Source organism: Odontesthes bonariensis, chromosome 2 (assembly GCF_027942865.1).
Source record: "Odontesthes bonariensis isolate fOdoBon6 chromosome 2, fOdoBon6.hap1, whole genome shotgun sequence".
NCBI lineage: Eukaryota > Metazoa > Chordata > Actinopteri > Atheriniformes > Atherinopsidae > Odontesthes > Odontesthes bonariensis.
The window spans coordinates 18,354,612-18,376,367 of NC_134507.1; the positions used below are offsets into that span (position 1 = coordinate 18,354,612).

At 37.8% G+C, this 21,756-nt stretch overlaps 1 protein-coding gene across 1 annotated transcript in view; it reads right to left on the reverse strand.

Moving 5' to 3' along the window:
- Positions 1-328: 328 nt before the first annotated feature.
- Positions 329-21,756, reverse strand: part of LOC142395141 (VPS10 domain-containing receptor SorCS1-like) — a 49,336-nt gene continuing 27,908 nt past the window's right edge. Inside the window, exons 11-27 of the mRNA XM_075478422.1 lie at positions 20,994-21,096; positions 20,589-20,665; positions 19,856-19,947; positions 19,613-19,720; positions 19,364-19,481; positions 17,154-17,287; positions 16,052-16,165; positions 14,815-14,986; positions 14,211-14,397; positions 13,379-13,512; positions 13,167-13,290; positions 11,060-11,172; positions 10,015-10,149; positions 7,344-7,443; positions 5,134-5,242; positions 3,992-4,146; positions 329-2,239 (exon numbers count right to left, since the gene is read on the reverse strand). Of these exons, the coding sequence (XP_075334537.1) occupies positions 2,181-2,239; positions 3,992-4,146; positions 5,134-5,242; positions 7,344-7,443; positions 10,015-10,149; positions 11,060-11,172; positions 13,167-13,290; positions 13,379-13,512; positions 14,211-14,397; positions 14,815-14,986; positions 16,052-16,165; positions 17,154-17,287; positions 19,364-19,481; positions 19,613-19,720; positions 19,856-19,947; positions 20,589-20,665; positions 20,994-21,096 (2,034 nt within the window). The 3' untranslated portion in view covers positions 329-2,180. The remainder of the gene's footprint in view (positions 2,240-3,991; positions 4,147-5,133; positions 5,243-7,343; positions 7,444-10,014; positions 10,150-11,059; positions 11,173-13,166; positions 13,291-13,378; positions 13,513-14,210; positions 14,398-14,814; positions 14,987-16,051; positions 16,166-17,153; positions 17,288-19,363; positions 19,482-19,612; positions 19,721-19,855; positions 19,948-20,588; positions 20,666-20,993; positions 21,097-21,756) is intronic.

Genomic DNA, 21,756 nt, shown 5'->3' on the forward strand with positions numbered 1-21,756 from the left:
CCCATTAGAATCACTCCAGGCTACTCTGTGTTTTTCAATGTCCTCCCGCTCAGCCTTATTGTATCAAGCAAATGGCTGCAGGGAAACTTTGAGCATGCTAAGCGACACTTAATAAGAGGCTAAGCACAAAAAACAACTAATCCGACAATGTGTCTAAATCAAACTCACCAGACAGACACACAGTCTGCTGAGGTGAAGACATGAAGTGTGCTGATTGAGAGGCAATGGTTGTCAACTATCATTTAAGCAGCGAGAATAAACTAATCCTGCTTCTAAGAATGAATTCACACTGCATTACTGTTGTGTTTCTGCTTTATTCTGCAGCCATGGTTACTTCTAGATCAAATGAAAAACACAGTAACAACCCACCGAATAATCACTTCACTTGTAATGAATCGTCGTTTAGCTTATTGAGAAACAGAAAATACTCCAGTTCACATTTTTAACATTCATTTTTTTTTTCCTACTTAAGACATATTTCAGGTAATTGAAAGAGAAAAAAAAAACATCATGCAAATATGTTCACAATTATATTCACAGGTTAATTATTGGGACATGAAGACAATTTAGGAAAAATAAATAACAAGCGCAAAAAAATAAATAAAATTCTTCTCATGACTGCATGGAGAGTTCATGTGAGTTTATTTATGCTTCTGGTTCAATCGGAGGATTGCAGCGAAGAGGTATGGAGAAGCCTCTAGTCAATTTGTCTTGCTGACATACGATGCTGACAACACTTAAGAAGAAAAGTTTGATGAAGAAGAACTTCAGTACTTATCCCAAAGAGACAGCAGCTGACCGAAGCGGTGTGCGTAGGCTGAGCCATGCTGACAGGAGATACGTCTTCTCTATCTCAGTGTCCCTCGCAGCTGAGGAGATGAACAAATCTGCAGCCTTTTGTCCGCTGAGTCCTTGGGGGCAAACCTAGAAGACTGCAGGCCCCTCTGCATGACTGGAAACTTGGGAAACACTGCATGGAGATACTGGTATCATGCTGGTGTCTAAATAATCCAGAATAAATGAAAGAGCTTATAGTGCAAAATAAGAAAAAAAAAAAAATTGTGTTGAGGAGGAACCACAACCTTCACAGTGAGATTAGTTAAAATAAAATAAATATTTTGTATATGTGTCAAGGAATCTTTTAACTTTGTAGCATTAAAGCAAATAACCCACGACCTTATGCAAAATTAAAGACAAAAAATGTGGCACTGTATCACGTTTTATACTGCATTACAGCGATTACTTGCTGCACTGTAACTATACACTTGTTTACATGACTTATTCAGTAAATTTCCATTTTGTGTTCATTGTAGAAACTGGCATGTGAAGGAAATTGCCCAGGCAACATATTAATATGGAGCACTAGTTTGCAGTCAAAATGACCATTGGACAATCAAACATGAGATTGCTGCTGCAATAATAAATCATATGAATGATTTAGATCAGCCAGAGTCAGATTTATGATGTTTCACTGTTACTAAAATGACAAGCAGGACTGCTCAGACTCTCATCTTCTCGTTATACTTATCCGCTATAATCTTCTGTTCTTTTTTTGTTATGACATATATAAAATTTTGAGCAGCAGAGCGACAGGCTTGATGGAATACACAGATCTGAGACTGGGAGCCCTCCATCATCTCCTGGATATTGCAAGCTTTCATTTGATGAGAATCTGGTGATAAGATTTACTGATTGCAAAGAGCTTAATGAATCTGCTTCCCTCACTGTCTTACTCAGATAAGTTAGTTCCACATAGCTGCATAAAGTAAACTTCACAAACACAAGCCCAAAAACAGGTTTAGGAGAATATCTTTTTAAATATTTCTACACATCCCTCTCGTGCAGCTATTTGATGTTTCCATGTTTGAGACAATGCTGCTGTAACCAGCTGAGACATAACTTTTACTCCTTCCATTATAGATGTACATTATTTACATAAAAAGATCAATGTCCTTGCAAAAATACAAGTATTTCAGTCAAAAAGTGTTCCTTTTCAAGAGGCAAGTATAAATCTGTACAGTCTCCTCAGAGGGATTTAGGCAGCACAGTGTGAACTGGTCCATCCATGCATGGGTAGCAAAACACTCGAGACCAGTCATTGTGACCGCGGTTTCCTAGCTTGCTGGAAGTAACTGCCAAAGAAGATGTATTGCTTTCGAGTCGGTCATAGACTCCAAACATTAAAACACATGGGGCGCTTCATCAGAGAGCTTGATGTCTGTGTGAGATGGCAGGTAGCCTGGCAAGGGAGAAGAAAGGGAAGAGACAGAGGAGGAATTTTATGTTGCTATTTGCATAAGGGTATATTTTTTCAGGCAAACACATTTATCTTGGTTGGGTCGATTGTTTACTGTAGGTATGGGAAGACGTAAATCAACGGGAACTTCATAGATATTTCTTGATGAAAATGCTTTCACCACTCTGCAGCTTTCGTGGTGAGCTAATTATTTTATTGGATCAAATAATTCACCCCGGACATTCTCATCACTTTAGCTGGCACCTGATTGTGCTTCACTTACCTGTGTATTCTAATACCTCGCTATGACTAACTCAGGATGGCAAATGCATAAATATACGACACATAATAATAGCTGCATCTTGGCAACTTGCATGACAATACAGCAGGAGGAAAAATGGCATCAGCACTTAACATTAAGTGAGTGTATCTTCGCTGTCAGTGAGCTTCAACTTGTGGCCACAGTTCCTCACTGTTGTGACTTCTTATGCTGTGCTAAAAGCTTATTTACAAAAACCTACTGCCACATTGAGCAGAAAGTTTTGGCTTTATATGCTGAGGTGGTGACATACGCATTTATGATTTTTGTCACAACCCCAAACAACAAGGTGATTAATAAGATGTTTTTCTTTATGCCTTGTCCTGGTTAAGACAAAGTCATTTAATCTTTCTGTTAACTTTTAACATAGTTAGTTTGACTTGCATGTCATGCTAAATACATTAATAGCCTAGTTGACATACAAGAAGACACAACTGTACAGAAAAATTAAAGAAGAAACCAAATTAAAGTGTCTCAGTGAGGTGACGGGCTACAGGAACAGCTCAAGTGTGACTATTTTTTGGATGGAACACAACTCCTCCAAGACATTTCCCCCATTTGGAGTTTTGATGATGATAGTGGAGAGCATTGTTCAAAACGTCAGTCCAAATGTCCAATAACTGTACCAACAGGTTGAGATCTGGTGATTCACACCATTTTCATACCCATCAAACCCTTTGGTGACACCTCATGCCCTGTGGATGGAGGTGTTTTTTCTTTTCTTTTTTTTCTTGTTAACATCATGATATGAAGGGGATCACTCAGAGCAAAGCTGTCTGGATTTTAAGTGACTCTTTCCTCTAAGGACACATACACTGTGTCAATTTTTTTTATGCATTCAGCTTTTCTCTTTAAATGGTCACCTGTCTGTATATTCAACAGTAAGACAAGCTTCATGTAAAACATAGATAAAACAAAAAGAAATGCCTAAGCTATATTTATATATGTACTTGAACGTGCTACAGCAAAAAGCATGCCACTATGAAAAGAGCATGCTGTGCAAAAGTAGCAAAGAAAGGACAGAGAGAAAATAAACTGCTGAACACATTATAGTTATAATTTGAATTTGTCATGTACACAGTTTGGGTTTGGTGGATATGAAGTGTAGCAATGAGTCTTTATGGCTTCTTTACAGACATTATTGTCCACTGTGTGGGTATGAGCCATTTCATTTTAATAAATAAATGAAAACCTTAAAGGAGAGAGCAATTTCCTTCCTTTGCTACAATTGAATATCAACTTACCTCCATTATGTGAGGCAAATAATCACAAAGTTTTAATGATTTAGGTACACCAACATTAAGTCACTCGGCAAACAGTGACAAAATAGTGCACAAAATGAAAAGTTGATCCCCTCTGTCCAACAAAAGCTTAAAAAAAAAAGTCAAGACTGAACAAACCCTGTAGCTTTAACCAGGAAATAGGTGCATTCATACCTCTGCTTTTTGAATCCAGCTGTACGTCCACATGATCCAGTGAGGTCAGCTTGTCCCCCTCTGGGTTTGGGACAGCTATGGAGGTCACTGCTGGGATGACCTCTTGTTCTTTATCAGGCTGCTCTGCTGTGTACGTGTTCATGCCTGGGATCTTCCTGCAGGTCACCCAGAGGAGGGGGTTAAAAAATTTCAAAAAAGACAAGTTGATGGAAAACTGCCATACGGTCTGTTTCACTAATGCCTTCACTAAGTGTCACACATTATTTTTAACTGTTAAAAATGGCAGAGGATTGCTTGAAAGCTTGAAACTAGGGCATATTGCATTCCACTGGGCTTTGCTCTCTCACTCTCATATTGTTCACCTCAGTTTTCAATCAATTTTTTATTCCCTCAGATGCATTCCCAATTCTGCTTAAAACTAAATTCTTGCATTTCTAATTTCAGATTTCCCACACGCTTGTGCGGTGACATTTAGGAAAGCTTAGGAAACTCTAAGTTGATGTCTTAATGTAGCAATTACAATCCAGAAAGTTGAAGTCAGGTAATTTTTTACTATATAATGAGTGACATTGCAGAGGAACTAAACCATTCGGCCATGATTGGCATGGGATTACCTGCAGCAGAAGATGCTATTTACTGTATGTCCCTCACTGTATAATATATGTTGTCTCAGGACTTATCTTCTCAACCTTTCCTGCCATTCTGCAAAGGATGCCTCACCTTGAATGGCTGTGTTTAGCATTTCCGAAAGGTCAACCCTCACATTGTCAGATAGATGAATATTGATAACTGCAGGACTCTGACACCCATTCAGCACTCTGGGAGAATTGATTAGGCTGTCATTCCCAGTAATATTCCACAGATTGAGACAGAGGGGAATTGTCTTATTCCTCCAGCTATTATTGTGTTGTGGCTGTCCATAGCTCTGAGCTATATGGAGTCTGAATACTTGTGTAAAGTTTTAGAGTTCAGCAGTGCAGCGGTAAACAGAGATAATGAAGGCAATTCCAAGGCTGTGTAAACAACAACCACACACATAGACATACACAACAATAAAACAATAACAGATCATTTCATCGATAATTGCATCAGTGTGTCTGAAAATCTCTCACAGTATATTTACTGTATTTACAATACAGTACCTTTTAAATTTATATATTACAAAGACGGCCAAGCCCATCAGTACCACGGACACGAGCATGATGACTGCAGTGCTGCTATGTACGCTGTCACTGCTGTCCACAAGAGGAGCTTTAAAGGAGGAAGATTGAGAGAATGAGCACACGTGGAGGTCAAATGTACAAAGGAATCCTATATGAATATAAATTATATATACAGTACTTAGCAAAAGTCTCAAGCCTCCTCTCATTTCTTTAAATTTTGCAACCACTTTCTTGTAATCTTTAAAGTGGTCTTGAGCAATAATTTCTCCAGGCTCTTTGAAGGTCTTTCAAAGTTTTTCCCTGGAAACCAGCTGTTTTTTCACTAATTCTAAGTCCAGTCCTTATACCTGACCATTTTCAGAAGAATGTGTTTTTTGTTTGTTCAGCCTTAACACTTAAAACTTATCTGACCATTACGTCCCTAAATCACAAAAAGGCATCCAACTCAAAGAATTAACCTTTTTATTTGAGTCTACACATAACAGACATCTTATCAAAGAACCAACTTTAAATTTTATCTCCAGGCACTTTGTTATTAGCAGCCTGTTGCAAAGACACATCATTGTTTTGAATCGCATCTATGAAAAACCTCAAAGATAACACATTTTGACAGACATAAAATAGTATTTTTGCACCAACAAGGTGATTCCCAAAGATAGATTTTGGACCGGTCTGATCCAATATGGGTATGTGCTCTGATGCAGATGAGGTAGTGGACTGATGTCACCGATCCATGTCCTTGTTCACGACTGAATCCAGACTCAATGCAAGTTCTAATGAAAGCTTAAGCTTTCAGCTAAAATGGTGTGACAGAATTAGTTCATTATTACTCTGAGTTTATACATACATGTCATTTCTAATGTAATCATGTGATGGAAATAGAAAAAAACAATCATAAAAACACATCAGTTTTTAATCAAATCATAGTGTTTACTTTCTGAGGCCACTGTTACTGTTAATAACATTTTTAAATAGCTCTTGCCTGAGTACTATTATTCCTTCTGATCTTGTTCTTCCATTTATATGGCTTTTTATTCTGCTTTGCTATCCGCTTGCTGCTATAACGTGGCATTTTCTCAATATTCTGTCTAATAAAAAGGAAGATCTTACTTTACTATTAAAGTATAAATAAAAAAGTTCCGGTATAAGAATGTATCGATATTGCTGAATATATAAATGTATGTATCTAAAGCAAATAGTGGGTTGGTGCATCTGTGCCCAAAGCTATTTGCCAAAAAACTTGTCATTTCTGAGCATGGTGTGTAGCTTGTCCTTTTCAAAATTCCAGAAAACTGAACAGGTAAAGGAAAAAAGAAGAAGTTTCAGCAGATTAACAGGGTCTGAAAGTAGAGTATTTCCCTCAGAAATAGAAAAAAAATTCCATCAAAGAGCTGACACAGGACCTGAGGCATGCACCTGCCCCTTTAGTTGATCCATCTACTGTTCACTGAAGCATCAGAAATGGTCTCCACAGAAGAGTAGCTGTCAATAAGTCATTCTTTAGGAAAGAAAATAGGAACAAAAGGATAAAGTATGCCCAATGACATAAGTACTGAACTGAAAATCAGTGGCAACAGGTCTTATGGAGTGATGAATCCTCCCCGAGTCCCAGACCTTAACATTATTGAAGCCGTGTGGGATCATCTTGACAGAGAACAGAACAGAAGGCAGCCAGCATCCAGTAAGAGCTTTGATTGTCCTTCGACAAGCCTGGAGAACTATTCCTGAAGACTACTTAAAGACATTACAAAGAATCCTTGTCTAAGAGGGTTCAGGCTGTGTTGAAAAATAAATGAGCTGATACCAAATGTTGACATTCGAACGTGTTGGAATTGTACCAACTTTGTTTTCGCTTTATATATTGCACTTCCTTTTATGTTTGCACATGTTTCAATAAATTGCTGAACCTATTTCCTGCTTTCCTGCCTCAATTCAGTATATGGAGAAATAAAGGATGAGTAAAGACTTCCGCACAATACCGTATATTAAACATCAATTAAATGACTTAAAGAGCTACTACAACTTATTCTAAACTAACATAAACCAAACCAAACAAAACTGTCCATTCAATCTCATACAATTGTTCTTTTCAAGACAACATTTTAACTTGTTACTACAGACTTCATCTTCAGACTCAAAACTGGCAGAACTGCACTAAGTCAGGCTGAAGACATCAATAGCAGACTTACCAGGAGACTGCCGTGTGGCGTACACGTTCACCTGTACCCCCGGTTTGAGTGTGAACTGGATGAGGTCCTGGTTCAGAGCACTTAGAAGAACTTTGGAAAGCTAGGAGAAGGGACACAGTAAAGACTTTTCGCTGCAGCTGTACAGCAACATTGCACTGTCATCAATATTTCAACCAGTCATTTCATCCAAACGTCTGAATTATGAATCAGAATTATTTTTTTTTCCCTCCAAAGAGGGGTAAATGTTGATATTACACATGCAAAACTGCTACTCAGAAACTTTGCAGACTTTAAAGAAGAAGAAAACATGTTCAGGTAAAAGGGCGTTCTGCTTGTAGTGCAGCAGTGACATTTAAAGAAATAATAATCTTTTTCCATTTCTGTCACAGAGGGACTTTTTCCGTTATATTTCATTGGCATAACTACTCTAAAGAGAATGCGAATTACCCATTTAAAAGTTCAACGAGTCAACGTTATAGGAAATCAAAGCATGTTCTAATATCATAAAAATTGTCGTTTTCATTTTTTTTTCCCTGACGTGCTCAAAGTTCTGTAGCTTTTTTACACACCTTGATGAAGTAGTCATTTAACAAGGGACCCAAATGCCTTCCCAGTGCCCATTTGAGTCCTTAGCCATGCCTCACTAATTCCATCTCGCTCTTTCTAAAATCTTTCTACTGGTTAAAATTAGACTGCTCTACACAGCATGAATAATTACTTTTTGTTCTAGTGGCATATCAGGGTCAGTAAATCTATTACACATTTTAATAAGCCGCTCCACACATACACTCAACGCACACATGTGTAAGCATGGGCACACGTTCATCTAATGCCTCCATACCGCAAGTCATTCACTGGAGATGAGAACAGTGAACTGAAGATTTATTACCCTATTGTCTGTGAGGTTCTGCCAGGTAATCAGACAGGCTTTAGATAAATACATCTCTTTAATTCCCAATCCCAGCAGCCTGCCCCATTTTGTCTCCCTTCTCGATGGTGCCAATTATATGATGCATCAATGTAATTAAATACCTATTAACTTAGTTCAAGACTGACTGTGAGCCCACAAAATCATGTTTATTTGTGATGAATAAATGAGCTTCTCTGCGCTGTGCTTTAGAAACAACTCTGTTTTATAATCCTTAAATAACATAGGAGGATATCAATTTAAAAAATTCTTAAATTGAGAAAGAAAGTAATAACTGTCGTGAGGCACGATGCTTTGAAATAATGTTGTTCTTATTATTCAAAGGTTTGTGTAAAGTCGAAACTTTTAAAATGCTGCAGTCTTCATTGATTGAATAGGAACTTCATTGAAGTTCTGGCATGATTGTAAATGTCCTTTCAGAGCTCCTGCTTTTACATGAGACAACATTGCCCTCTAGTGGTGACTTAAAGTATTACTCTTTAGAAAGGATTGAAACATAAGGAAGATGTTTTAAGCCAATAAATCATTTGGCACTTCAGCACCATAAATGCAAAATTTTATCGGCATTTCTGTGAAATAAAAGAAGCAATCAAGAAGAAAAAAGTTTATGCTGAATGGATGAATCATAAAACTACGAAAAGAGAAAAATTCAGAAGCAGGTCTTGCAGATGACTGCAGAGGTCTTGAAACTACACAAGGAGAATGAACTGGCCTGCTATTGAAAGTATGGCGCTTTATGAGATGAGATGGATGTTCCTGCACGCTTGGAACCATGAGCCTATCAAAAACACATTGCTCTTTTTCTCTGTGTGATCATTTAATTTACCACACCAGAGTGCGAGCATGTTTTGGCCCAATTATCTCAAAAAATGTACAGTCCTCATTATTGCTGACCTTTATCAAGGCAAAACACGAAGTTGTTCCTGCCCACTATACAGCCAGTGGCATCTATTTATTCTAACTTTGGTATGAAAACACAATAGCAGAAACTTTAAACTTGGCTGCCTTAGGTGATCTATTACAATGAGCATCAAGCTTGCATTTGTTTTTGTCAAAGTTAGCCTCACTGTTGTGTGATAAAGGGGGGGCAGATTCTCCTCAAGCTGCACAAAAAAAATTGTTTTTCTATGCAACAATATTGTTGCATAGAAAAACAATTTAGAAAAAATATATATATATTTTTATCATTTACATCATTAATGATGTAAATGGTAAAAATAAATGCGGACATGATTCTCATTGTGATGCATTGCTTCACTAAAATAAGTTTCAAATCTCCAAGAGAATACTGACAGAAACAGTTTAGTGAGGGTGTAACCTCTCTTTTAAAACACGGTGATCTCTGATCCTGAGCATCAGTATCAAGGTTAGGGTTATTCTTTAAATTAAGACTAAGATATTAACATCAAGTAAAACATTAGAAAACATCAAATATTTGCTGCATATGTGATAATCATGCATAACCCGATAAGCTGTTTTTCCATATATATCTTCTCACTCACTCATTTCACTGGGTAATACAGAATTAAAGTTACACAACGGCATGTTTCTATCTGCTGAGAGAAAGAGCCTAAATATCGGTTTTCTTCTAAATAAAGCAACAGAGATTAAAGTGATATGTCAGATTGTCACCTGATGTATTCTTTAGGGAAGTTTCTCTACACAGAAGTCTCTTTTGTGAGGATCATAGAAAACAACACCGAACACCGCCAGGGGCCTCTAAATGATCTGATGAGACAGTACCTGATCCACGTGTGCCCACTTTTCATCCATGGCTCCCTCTCTTGACCTCCTCTCAGGTACAATAAAAACCTCAGCTGTGGTTGGTAAACCCGGGAGCACTGTGACCAGGAGTTGATCCTCACTGATTGCTGTGACCTTTAATAACAGCAAACTCTCATGAGAACGGCTTTTTAATTGACACAGTTTTAGGTGGCAGTCTACGGTTCAGTCCCAAAATACAATCCTTAGGTAGTGTTTGTAAATACTTTCTGCTCCATATATCATTTGCCTAAATGCCAGTCCCTGTCGAGACATAATGTCTGGATCAAATGGAACATGCATGTTCAGTCTGACAGTCTTTGGTAAAGGCCAAGGCTTTTAGTGTATTTATGCCATAACCAGAGGACTCCCTGTCAGTGTCCTGGTGTAAACTGTGGTAATATCTGACAAGACAGAAGGTCAAAGTGAATGTTTCATACTGAGGGATACTGTTATATATATATATATATATATATATATATATATATATATATATATATATATATATATATAGAGAGAGAGAGAGAGAGAGAGAGAGAGAGAGAGAGAGAGAGAGAGAGAGAGAGAGAGAGAGAGAGAGAGAATAGACTATCCAGGTATTTTACATAACCTTCTGCACAGTGTCTGGAGGAGAAAACCAGAAACTCTTAGTCACAGTTAGTCTCTTTTTACTTCAGGTTTTCATGTTCTCTCACCAGCATTTCCCCTCTTTACAAAGCAAATGGAAACTGTCACAGAGCAGCACTTTCACTGGCCAGCAGTTATTTGACTAGTTCATTTGAAAGCTTGTGCTTCAAATAGTGATTTTGCATCTATAGGAAGGAAATATTTGTTAAAATCACATGTGTGCATTAGATACGGCATAACAAAGAAAATAAATGCTACTAGCTCACTAAATAAAGTTTTTCTTTTCTTCCATAGGAAAAGCTGCTGATTTCCAGAATCTAAATGAGACCTTTTTCGGTTTAGTTCAGTGCTGATTTTATCATGAGATGGCATTTATAACAGCAGCAGCTACAGAGCTGACCTGAACAATGTAGCTCTTCACAACTCTGCTGATGTCCTCTCTCCACTCAGACACCCCGGGGTTCAGCTCATCCAGATTAGAGGAAAAGGCCAGAGCATGTGACTGGAAATAATCTGAAATACAAGCAGAGATCTTCCTTCTTACTTCATAATACAGAAATTTACAATATAACAAGAACTTACTTCAAATAGTTTGTGAGGCCAACTGGACAGAAGCAAATGGAGATTTTCATCAGAGAATAAATGGTGGGCTGGAATTGCAATATGACTGCTAAATTGAAACTGAAAAAGATGAAAGCTCCGCTTGTTTGTTTGTTTTTTTATTTTGTTTCTGTGACCTTCTCTATTAAATTTGTAAATCTATTATTGATCCCTGCACATCAAACATTACCAATTGCTACATTCCCAGCTTTATCAGGTATGACTAGACAAGACGGTCGGGAATTGCCATGAGATAAAGCACACTGATCGTGTACTGTTGGCATAAAGGAAATTAATTGGTGCTCACCGAAAACCTACTTTAATGCTAACTCCATCATCAGCTTCTAAGGAAAGCCCAATGATTTCACAGAATGTGGAATTTATATATTTGCACTTTAATTCTTAGAAGCATTTAGAAACCTGGGAGCAAATTAAACCAAAAGTAAAACATGTAATTTTATACATGTGGCTGAAGCCTCTCCAAGCTGCCACAGGGCAAGAGGCAGTGAACACCCTGGACATGTCACCAATCCATAAAAATCTTAACGTTATTGTTACTGACGAGAAAATTATTATCTGATGGTAGATGCTCAAAAAGTTGAGCTTTGTGTTTAATTCCTAACTTTCCTGACCTATTTCATAAAAGCGAAACTTTCAACATCAAGGGCTGCCATGAGCTGCTGGTTATAAAATACAGATTAAGAGGTAGAAAGAAAGTCTCAAATCAGACTTCTGTTTTTGAAGAAGGCTTGCGGGTTCAAATGTGGGTCAATTATTTGAAAAAAAAAAAGAAGATATATGTGGAATTGGAGAGAGTTTTTCCTGCAACCTTTTAAAAAAATTGCAGCAGTTTTTACAAGGTTCATTCATATGCTTTTTCTGGTGCTTTTAGTCATATTTAATTACCTTAGGGAGAGGAGCCCAAACTAGACTAAAATGTTTTAGTTATACCACAGACTAGACTGATCAACGTTCTTAATCAAAGCTTTGATTTTTGGGATCAGATGGCCTCAGGCACCTCACCAGTAAAGATAAATGGAAAAAAAAATTGTTAATAGCTTAAGAACAACCCTGAGTGCCTCTCCTCTGACCACCACTGGGTGGCTGTCTGTCACACACATGGAGTAAGAGATTCCCACCGTTTCATCAATATCACCCCACACTTTCCTATTCAGTTCACTACTCCAGGCTTCAGCTGACAGTACATGGTCTATAATTGGGAAAATCTTGTTATGGGGAGATTGATATGACTTATTAACTACATAGTAACAACAATAACATAAAACATACTGTAATATATCATCAAATCATTCATATTAAAATATTACAGAGTATAGTAACTTGATGTCACATGAAATTTTTGGTAATGGGGTTTGTTTATGTGTCATACTGTAATCCAATCCAATTTTATTTATAAAGCACTTTACAACAACTTCAGTTGACCAAAGTTCTGTACAGAAAAAAAAAGGTTCTGTAAGGATCCTGCTACTACAGAAGTAAACAGGGACCTCCACGCTGACCTTCAGGTTCATGTTTTTATGCACATACTCGAAGACTGGCCTCTAAAATCCTGTTCAAATCCATTGGGGGCATTTTAGATGCAGCCACTGCAAAACTCTTCATGATCTCACACACAGTCCAGCCACTCAACAAAATTCGCAGGAGGTAGGAAAGCCTGTGCTAGGGTCAGTAATCCAGCCCAGCATATGGATCTTCTTGGCAGTGCAGTTGCTATTGGTAAAATCCATTTACATCCAGTGTTTTCATCACCAGATGTGAGGATGTCCCATCAAAATGTATAGAATCACTTCCAATTTCATAATTACAAAACCAATTTCAAAATTGTCTCAGTTAAGAAGTTGTTAAAATGCACTCTGTACATATTAAAGATCAAATCCAATAAATACCGTAAACTGCCACCCTCATTTGGTCCTGATGGAAGGTATTACCAGCTGAGGCCTGAACAGTTACACTATGACTTCCCTCCTTAGAGAAAGTGAAGGAGATCGCTCCATCAAGGGTCACAACAGGCTAAAAGGCAGAAGATAGTAGATGTGATTGTGAAATTTGGTGTTCTCAATAAATAGAATAAGAGAATGACATAGAATGTTGGCCTTACCTCTGTCTTGTTATCAAACCACCAGAAATAAGTGACGGTTCCCACATCACTGGGACGAAGTGCTGTTGTGAAATTCACTGCCTTGTCCTTGACAACCACCAAAGGAGCTGAGAGCTGCACTTGCTCAAGCTGACCTTTAGAGAGAAAACATATGAACTGCAAACTTGCGCCTTTTTATTAAAACTTGGCTTAATATAAAGCTTCCCATGTGCTCAAAATCTCAACAGAGGCTATGTTTGTAATAATATTTTGACAGAACAGGTGACTACCTGGAACACAGCGAACACATTGATGGACAGTGTGGAAGCTGTTTGCGCTGCAGTAGTGGTTTATCAAGAGCCCGGATATATTTGTTTATGGGTATTCCAGCCATACAATGGTCACCATTATAATTAGTTGAATTAAAGCTGTCCAGTGGTGGTTTTATGGAAGTGAGGGGTCTAAAAACGGCTGTCTTTTTGTATATCTCGGTTGAGCGGCTCTCACATTGTTGGATTTTGGTTTTGAATCGAGACCCACTTTAATGAGCCATTTTAAAGTTGTAGAAGCCCCCTGAGTATTTTGTATTATTTTTTCTTTCTAAATAATAACTAGTTAAGTGGTATAAACAATATGAAGGCTGTTGCATTTTATAGTCTTTGATCAGCTGTGACAAGGGGTGAAGATTAGCACATTGTGTAGTAATTTTTATCATATTAGCCAAACTGACAAATCACTCATCAGGCAGTGTGAACACTCACATACTTAATCCACACATGAAGTAAAAGGATATTACATGACTTTGCATGTTTAAGCCACACCTTGTCAAGAACCTTAACTTCATTGGACTCACAAGAGACATGCAGGTAAAGTATGACTCTGTCAAAACCCAGACTGTTGGTTGCTGTTGCTGAAACTTGGTAGATGCCAACTTTACTGTAGATATGCTTGACCCCGTCATCGATGGAGCTTATGTTATTGTATGATATAGTGGTTCCATCGCCAAAGTCCACTGTTATACTTGTCATGGAGCCAAGACCCTTCCAAGAGAAAAGAAAATACTGTCACTTGCTGACTCGATACAGAGTGCACTTTCAGAGACAGCTACAAGAACGAGGTCATGCTACAAATCATGTCTATCCATATTAATTTGATAGGCTGGTTCTTCAGTCTCTGTGCTAAAACATGAAGCCTACAAGCATCACTCTATAAAGCATACAGTTGAGGCTGGTGGTTGAAACAAAGTACGGTATGAAAGTACAACAGAGCAGGTTATCAAAGAGTTAATGTGGTTCAAGTCATTCTGAACAGCTCACTTTAACAATTTGATTATCACACAGTATCTACACAGGACATATTCAATCAACACATTGTTATTTTCAATACTTCCTCTGCTTTAACAAATGAGCCACCCCTTAACACACACTATTATTTCCTTGTTTAAATTAAATAAGCACCTCCTCCAGAAAGACTAAGAAGGTGACATTCCTCTCCAGTGTTGCCATCAGTGTTCCCTCACTGGTAAGGAGCTGGAGACCCCTGGGAGCCTGACTGGGACACTTCTGTTGCCTGGGGCTGTACTTTAACAGACTTCCCTCAGTGCAGTTGTTTGACAAAGTCTTGTGATATCTAGAGTTGAATCAATAAAAGACAGGTAAGAACTCTGCATAAAAGCAGACACATACAACATTCTAACTTAAAGGAAGACATTCATAAGATAAATAGCAGTGATTTGCTACTTTTTTGTCTTTCCTGTTCCTCAGCTCGATATTTAAAGTAAAATGCAATTCAGTATTTATTTTATAAGACATTTATCTTTTAACTTTTCACAGCTATCAACTATTTGTGCAAGCTGCAGTCTGAGAGGGAGGCTGCAGGTCCTCAAATGGTCGCATGAGGCTGTCTCAAAAAGCCTGTCAATCAATTCTGGCCACTTGATCCACTTCACAGAAGACATGACATGTGTAAAGAATGGATTTTGCCACCATTTTTGTCACCATAATTAATTTCTGTTTCATATTAAATGTGCAGGAGGTGAATTACAATTTAAATCACCCTTTTAAATTGTTTTGAAGCTTGAAATCACGCGTAATTAAGGGAATGACGACTGTTCGGGACAGTTACAACTGACCAACTTAACCTAAGCAGAGGTGTCCTTAAGTTTTTAGTCAGACCCATCAACTGCATATCATGTCTGACCTCATAAAACCAAAGACTGCACTGGCTAAATGACAAACTTGAGGATTGAAAATGGTTGTCCACGAACCGGTGAGTAAATAACCAGTAACTGTGGCCATCTTTTTGATAAACTCTACAGATGCAGGGTGTGACTCTCAGGACACTGTAACATGAGGCCTGTATTTAACTTACTTCATGATCAGCCCTTCATCAATTTGTAGTTCTATTTGCTGATCTGATCTATTCATCAGAATTTCTGTTTTTTATTTGGATAAGCTTGTCGAAAATATTTTTATGGCCGGTGACTGTAGCGATATGTAAAAGTACAAGGTACAACTAGTAGGGAATCAGTGTTATAGGCTACAGATTTGAAGAAAATGTGTATTCATGTTTTTGAATTGCTCTTATGGAAAACACACAGTATGCAATCTCCTATGTAACAAAGAACAGTGGCATTAACTTCTTGCTTTGAGTCGATACAAATCAGTACAGTATCAGCAGTATAATCAGGCGTACCCTGTTGTGTTGAGGAAGCTGTCCCCTGTAACACAGTCTCGAGATGTTGCTGAAGGAACAAACCAGAAAGCTGGAGTGCAGCTCCCATCGCTCTGCCTCTCAAACCCATAGTCACTATTATGGTGGGGGGGAGTGGACACACTGAGGCATTATCAAGTTATCATTTCTTTTTCAACTTTAAACAGAAATATGAACTTCAGAGAGAATCACTGAATGCAGAAACAGATACATTGTAGGTCAGTGAAGTTCTCACACAACGGGTCTGAGTAGTTGGGCTTTGATGTTTTATGTATCAAAAGTCTGAAGCAAAAAAAAAAACATTACTTTTGTTTACAAGTATTATTATACCCCAGCAACTGAGATTTGTCTTTTATTTCTTTCATCACAATCAGGGAGGCACAACCTCAGGTGATAAGAGAACTCTTAGAAGTAAATTGGGGTTAAGCATGTAATATTTTCAAAGGTTTTTCAATCAGCACCGAAGACAAGATAAAAGAAAGTGTGAGACTAAGTAAAGTTGTGTACAAATATGAAAGTGGTACTTAGTCGAATCTGTGGTAAATCATCACAGTTAATCATTGTGTAAATGCATTGTCACAGAATTGCCTGAGAAAGCTTGGCACAAATCTTTTCTGTAACCTTTAGTTAGTAACGTGAAATCAATCATTACAAACTAAAGGTTAGTTAGTAACATTGTGTAACACCTGTACAATAGAACAGACCTCTTCGCAATGTGCAAAGCTGTTTAGAAAAAAATGACCTCTAACAACCGATTCTCGGATAACTGATTACTGAACATTTTTGTTTCACACAGTTTAAGCTTTATATGAACCCAAACACAATGTATTGGAATATGAATAACCTGGGAAAGATTTCTTCTTTGTAAGTTAAAATAACTACTGGTATTGACTTTTTTTTACTTACTAAGCTAAGCTCATAAAGATATAACAGAAAGTTGTGAATTACAAATTAGAAGTCTTCAAACATTCTTCTTGTTGTGCCTCCGGTTTGGCTCACAGACTCTGCCACTGGAGACTGTTAAAGGGTTGTGCATTTGATTTAATGAAGTAGAAAGAGTATAGCTGCAGAGAAGGGAACTCACCACACAAAATCTGCCTCTGTGCACAGGCAGGAGTCTGACATCTGGGAAATATACTGATCTCTGGCCTTGACACATCGAACATTTGCCCGCAATTTTTGGAAGATTCTCTTCATTCCCATGATGCACACTTCCCCCTGTGATGAATAATGCAAAATAACTTTGTCAGATTTTCTTTTTCTTAGCTTTTTACCATCTTGATTTCATTGTAAAACCAAATCAAAGAGATTCTTGTGAGATTAATCAGTGACTGAATCTTGAGTCTTTTATAGTCTAGTAGCAAGTCTCAGAGCAAGTAACTCCAAAGAGCTCTGTTAGCACTGGAGAATGGTTTTATTTGCACCAATTTCCATTCTTGTATACAGCAAAAGACATTCAATTTTGAGTGGCACTAACCGCCGGATACAGCTAAGATGCTCCTGCATCAGTTGGAAAGCATCCTAGAAGATCTTTATTAGGAAGCAAGGACAATCATAGATGGAAGCTCACACTTTTCAAAATTGTTGACTTGCAATAAACTGATTTGTGAACACATACACAGCTATATAATAAGAATCACCACAATCTCCAAATTGTAGTGCAATTTAGCATAGAGTCAAAAATAAAAAAGACCTGTTGATAACCACATGCAGTAAGTGAAACGATGTCTGAATTGTAACATGACTAAAATAAAATGATCTATTCATTAAGTCACTGTGCTTATCACTTGTTAAATTGCTCAAAATATTTGAGGTGAACTGCTTTGTTTAATTAAAAAGTAAATGTATATATGCATCATTAAAGACTTCTAAGTAAAAGAAGCCACTGCATAAAAGAACTGGAGATTAAAAAATGAGAGGGTTGCAGGTTCTGATAAGGGAGGAGTTGTGTGACTCCTTCTCCTTCCTTTGTGCGCATATAGACCCAATTATCATTTTATCTGCCTCTTCTGGATTTGTTGCTAATTTGGTCAATAAAAACGTAAATAAATTAAATCTAACAAACAATTAAGACTATTAATGAAGTTGTAGGTCCCAGGGGATCTACATTTTCTTTAGCAAAGAATTACATATTAGATATTATGACAACTAATATTCTAAGCCAACATCTTCTTCTGATATCTATGATACATAAACAGGAATGAGGAATGTTTGCACCCTTTTATGGCATGTTCCCTGCTCTCATAGTGCCCGAACCATGCTGCAGCTACTACATTTACTTCCATCCATTTTTTTTCACTTATTTGAGGTCAGACATTCCTATCAACAGCAATGCTCTAATTCTTCTGCTAGGGAATCCCCAGGTTCTCAGGTCAGAAGGGATATATAATCTCTCCAGCTAGTTCTGGGTTTCCCCAAGGTCTCCTCGCAGCCATAAAACCTCCAAAGAGAGGTGACCACGAAGCATCCTAATCAGATGCTCGGACCACCTCAGCTAACTACAGATGCGGAGGAGCAGCAGCTCTACTCCAAGCTCCCTCCGGATGGTCAAGCTCCTTGACTTACCTTTAAGGCTGAGTGCAGCCACCCTCCGAAGGAAGCTCATTTCAGCAGCTTATGTCTGCAATCTCTTTCTCTTGGTCACTACCCAAATCTAGTGAAACAATCTAGTAGGAACAAAGATGGACCAGTAATTTTAAAGCTTTGCCTTTCAGTTCAGCTTCTTCCCAACCAACAGAACAGTGCAGCACCTTCATTACTGCTGACGAATCCCCTAATTAGACTGTCCATCTCTTGCTCCCTCCCATCATCACTCATAAACAAGATCCTGAGATAGTTAACTCTGGTGGCAAGGACTCTCAGGTGGAGCAGTAATAACTTTATAGGATTCATTCAAATATTCCTTTCCAAATATTCCATTCCTAATTGTATCAAATAAGGGAGTCTCCCAAAAAAACATCAGGAACATGGCTAGTTGCAAAAATCGCACTGTAGCTACGATCTGTGCTTAAATTACAAGATATTTAGTGTGCTTGAGCAGGCCCACAATGAAGCAAAGGTATTCTTTATATATATTTACAACCAATCACTGGAAAAACCAAGCAGACTCGTCTTTGAAAATCACACAAATCGTCAAAAAACCTTTTGTTTTTAGTTTCTAAGTTGCTAGATTAGTGTCTGTTGTTTTCATAAGATGAGGGGATTTAGCAAAGCAGAAGCAGAGTAGAATGTCATGTGAAATATTCAGGAATCAGCCAGCTCCTACCAACAGATCTAATGCAAATATTTCCATACCTCATTGTGCAACTGCCATGTCAGATAGTCTTCAGAAGTGCACCATTGTTGGAAAATGGAACGGAAGTCAATCTTTACAAGTTGCCACTCAGATCGATGACTGAAATGGCCAAATATCCTGCACAAACAAGTCAGGGAAGCAAGGTGGTATATGGTGCAGATTCTTCACTCGGGTAATATATATTTAGACAGTGCAGCAACTAACACTCTGGAAACACATCATCTTTTCATGATTCTTTCATATCTTACGTCATTATGAGGATGTCCTCTCCTGGCTCCCCGAGTACCCCATCAACATAGAGCGGAGAGGAGGTGAAGCTATATTTGTCCCAGTTTCTGCCCTCATCAAAACTCAGCCTAGGGGAGATAGACCCACCACAAATGGAGTTAAAGTCGGTAAGAAAAGTCTCCGCTGGAGATCAGTCTGACTGCTTGTTATTAAGATTGAGTACAGTCTCTAAAAAGATGCAGGACATCCTTAGAGAGCCTTACCAAATGTGCCTAATTGGCAAAGGTGTGTGTCGGATGGCCACCAGAGATCCTCCTTGATTCAGGAAAAACACGCTGTACTCCTCCTGAAAAACCTGCACACACAACCAGCTTTGCTTTAGCACAGCATAGAGAACAGAAGTCTACATAAAGCATACAATGGTGACAATATAGGGACCGTGCACGCTTTCACCTATACAATAAATCAAGTACTGTTGTATTCACAAGAGTCTCAGCTGTCTGAATAAACACAAGTGTCAAGTAAGTATTGCTCTCTTTGCTGATTTCGAAAGCCTTGAGCCACTAGCAAAAATCTGTATGCTCTCTTTGCTTTGTTTGTTTTAAAGATCAGAATGCACAAGGCTGACTGTCAAACCTCACAGTTTTATTTCTTTGCAAATGTGACTGCAGCAGCCACAACTGAAAGGGGATAAATGAAAGCCTGCAGTATATGCGATGAATACTAGTTGTGTTCTCTTGTTTTTTATTCAAATAAAGCCTGACTAAAATTATACATTCAAGATTTTGTCTGTATACAATTTTCAAGGTAATAATATCATTTATCACAGAAGCTATCTATTTTGTTGAATGAATAAAAGGATTTGAAAGAAAACGCAAATGTACTCAGAAAAATAAATTTATTCCAAATGTACAGGTTTTCAGATGTTTGAATTGCACGTAATAAAACGTATCACAAAATGAATACACAACCAAAGCGTAGCATTTTTTATATTACCTCTCTCCAGCTGTTTCCAGCATCAGATGTGATGAAGATACTGACATTAGTGTTGGTCAACTCAGGTCCAACCACACCTGAATACAAAGCAATGTAGAATAGAACTAATTCAACCGTATTCGTGATTATTTCAAGTGTGTCACTTTAATAGTTACCAAATCAGTTTTACATTTATAGACAGAAAGTGTCACTGAGGTGACATGGAACAGACGTACAGGAGTGATAGAGTGATAATGTCACTTTTTAAATTTTTATAAGCTGCAAAAAATACTGGACAGTGCTGGTAACCGAGCTAAAGAACAGATCTAAATGAGAACACTAAGGAAATATATCAAAGACCAGAATTAAGGCAAAAGTATAAGCGACAGTGCAGATGTGTCGATGTGAGTGCAAATCAAATCTCACCTGATGCTACTATGACTCCTGGAGCTGAATCTTTGCTGACAATGTTTCCTGAGGCATATGGGTTCTCCGAAACATGAAGGTGGAGATGCAATGAACAGTGTGGCTGCAAGAAAACAAGGAGATTAGTTACATTTTAGCCAATATGTAAAAATAAAAGCTGGTTATCGAACTAATTCATGTTCAGAACAGAAATTAATTTCAAAACATGATGGAAAAATCTGCACAAGGAAGGAATGTCTGAGGGCGATAGCCTTTCTGATATGAAGTAGTAAAACTGCTATGATGGAGGAATCTGTAAATTATTCAAACTTAAGTAAGCCCGAGGCCTAGTTGGTAGAGGTAGAGATGTATGAGAGTGATAGCTTTTATGACATGAATTACTAAAACAGTTATGATAAAGAAATGTGTACGAGGAACATGGAAACTGGCAGATCATTTGTGGTATAGGTAAAAGGTGTTCAGTGGCACTAAAAAAATAAATGATTTGTTTTAAAAGAACTTGGGCTTTGAAGTCTGAAGTTTTCACACAAAAGCCAGCATCACATGCATCACAATTTGGAATGAAATGCTGTCTCAGCTTCATGTAAAAAACACACTGAATTATCATTTATTAAAAGAATTATCACTTGTTTGACAACATCAGTGAAAAAGTTGATTTGCTAGAACTATTGGATAGCATCGCAATGGATTTCACAGGTCTTTGAAATAAAGCAGCCGATGAGTGTACATAATAAATGATAAATAAATGGCCAAATAGATTCAA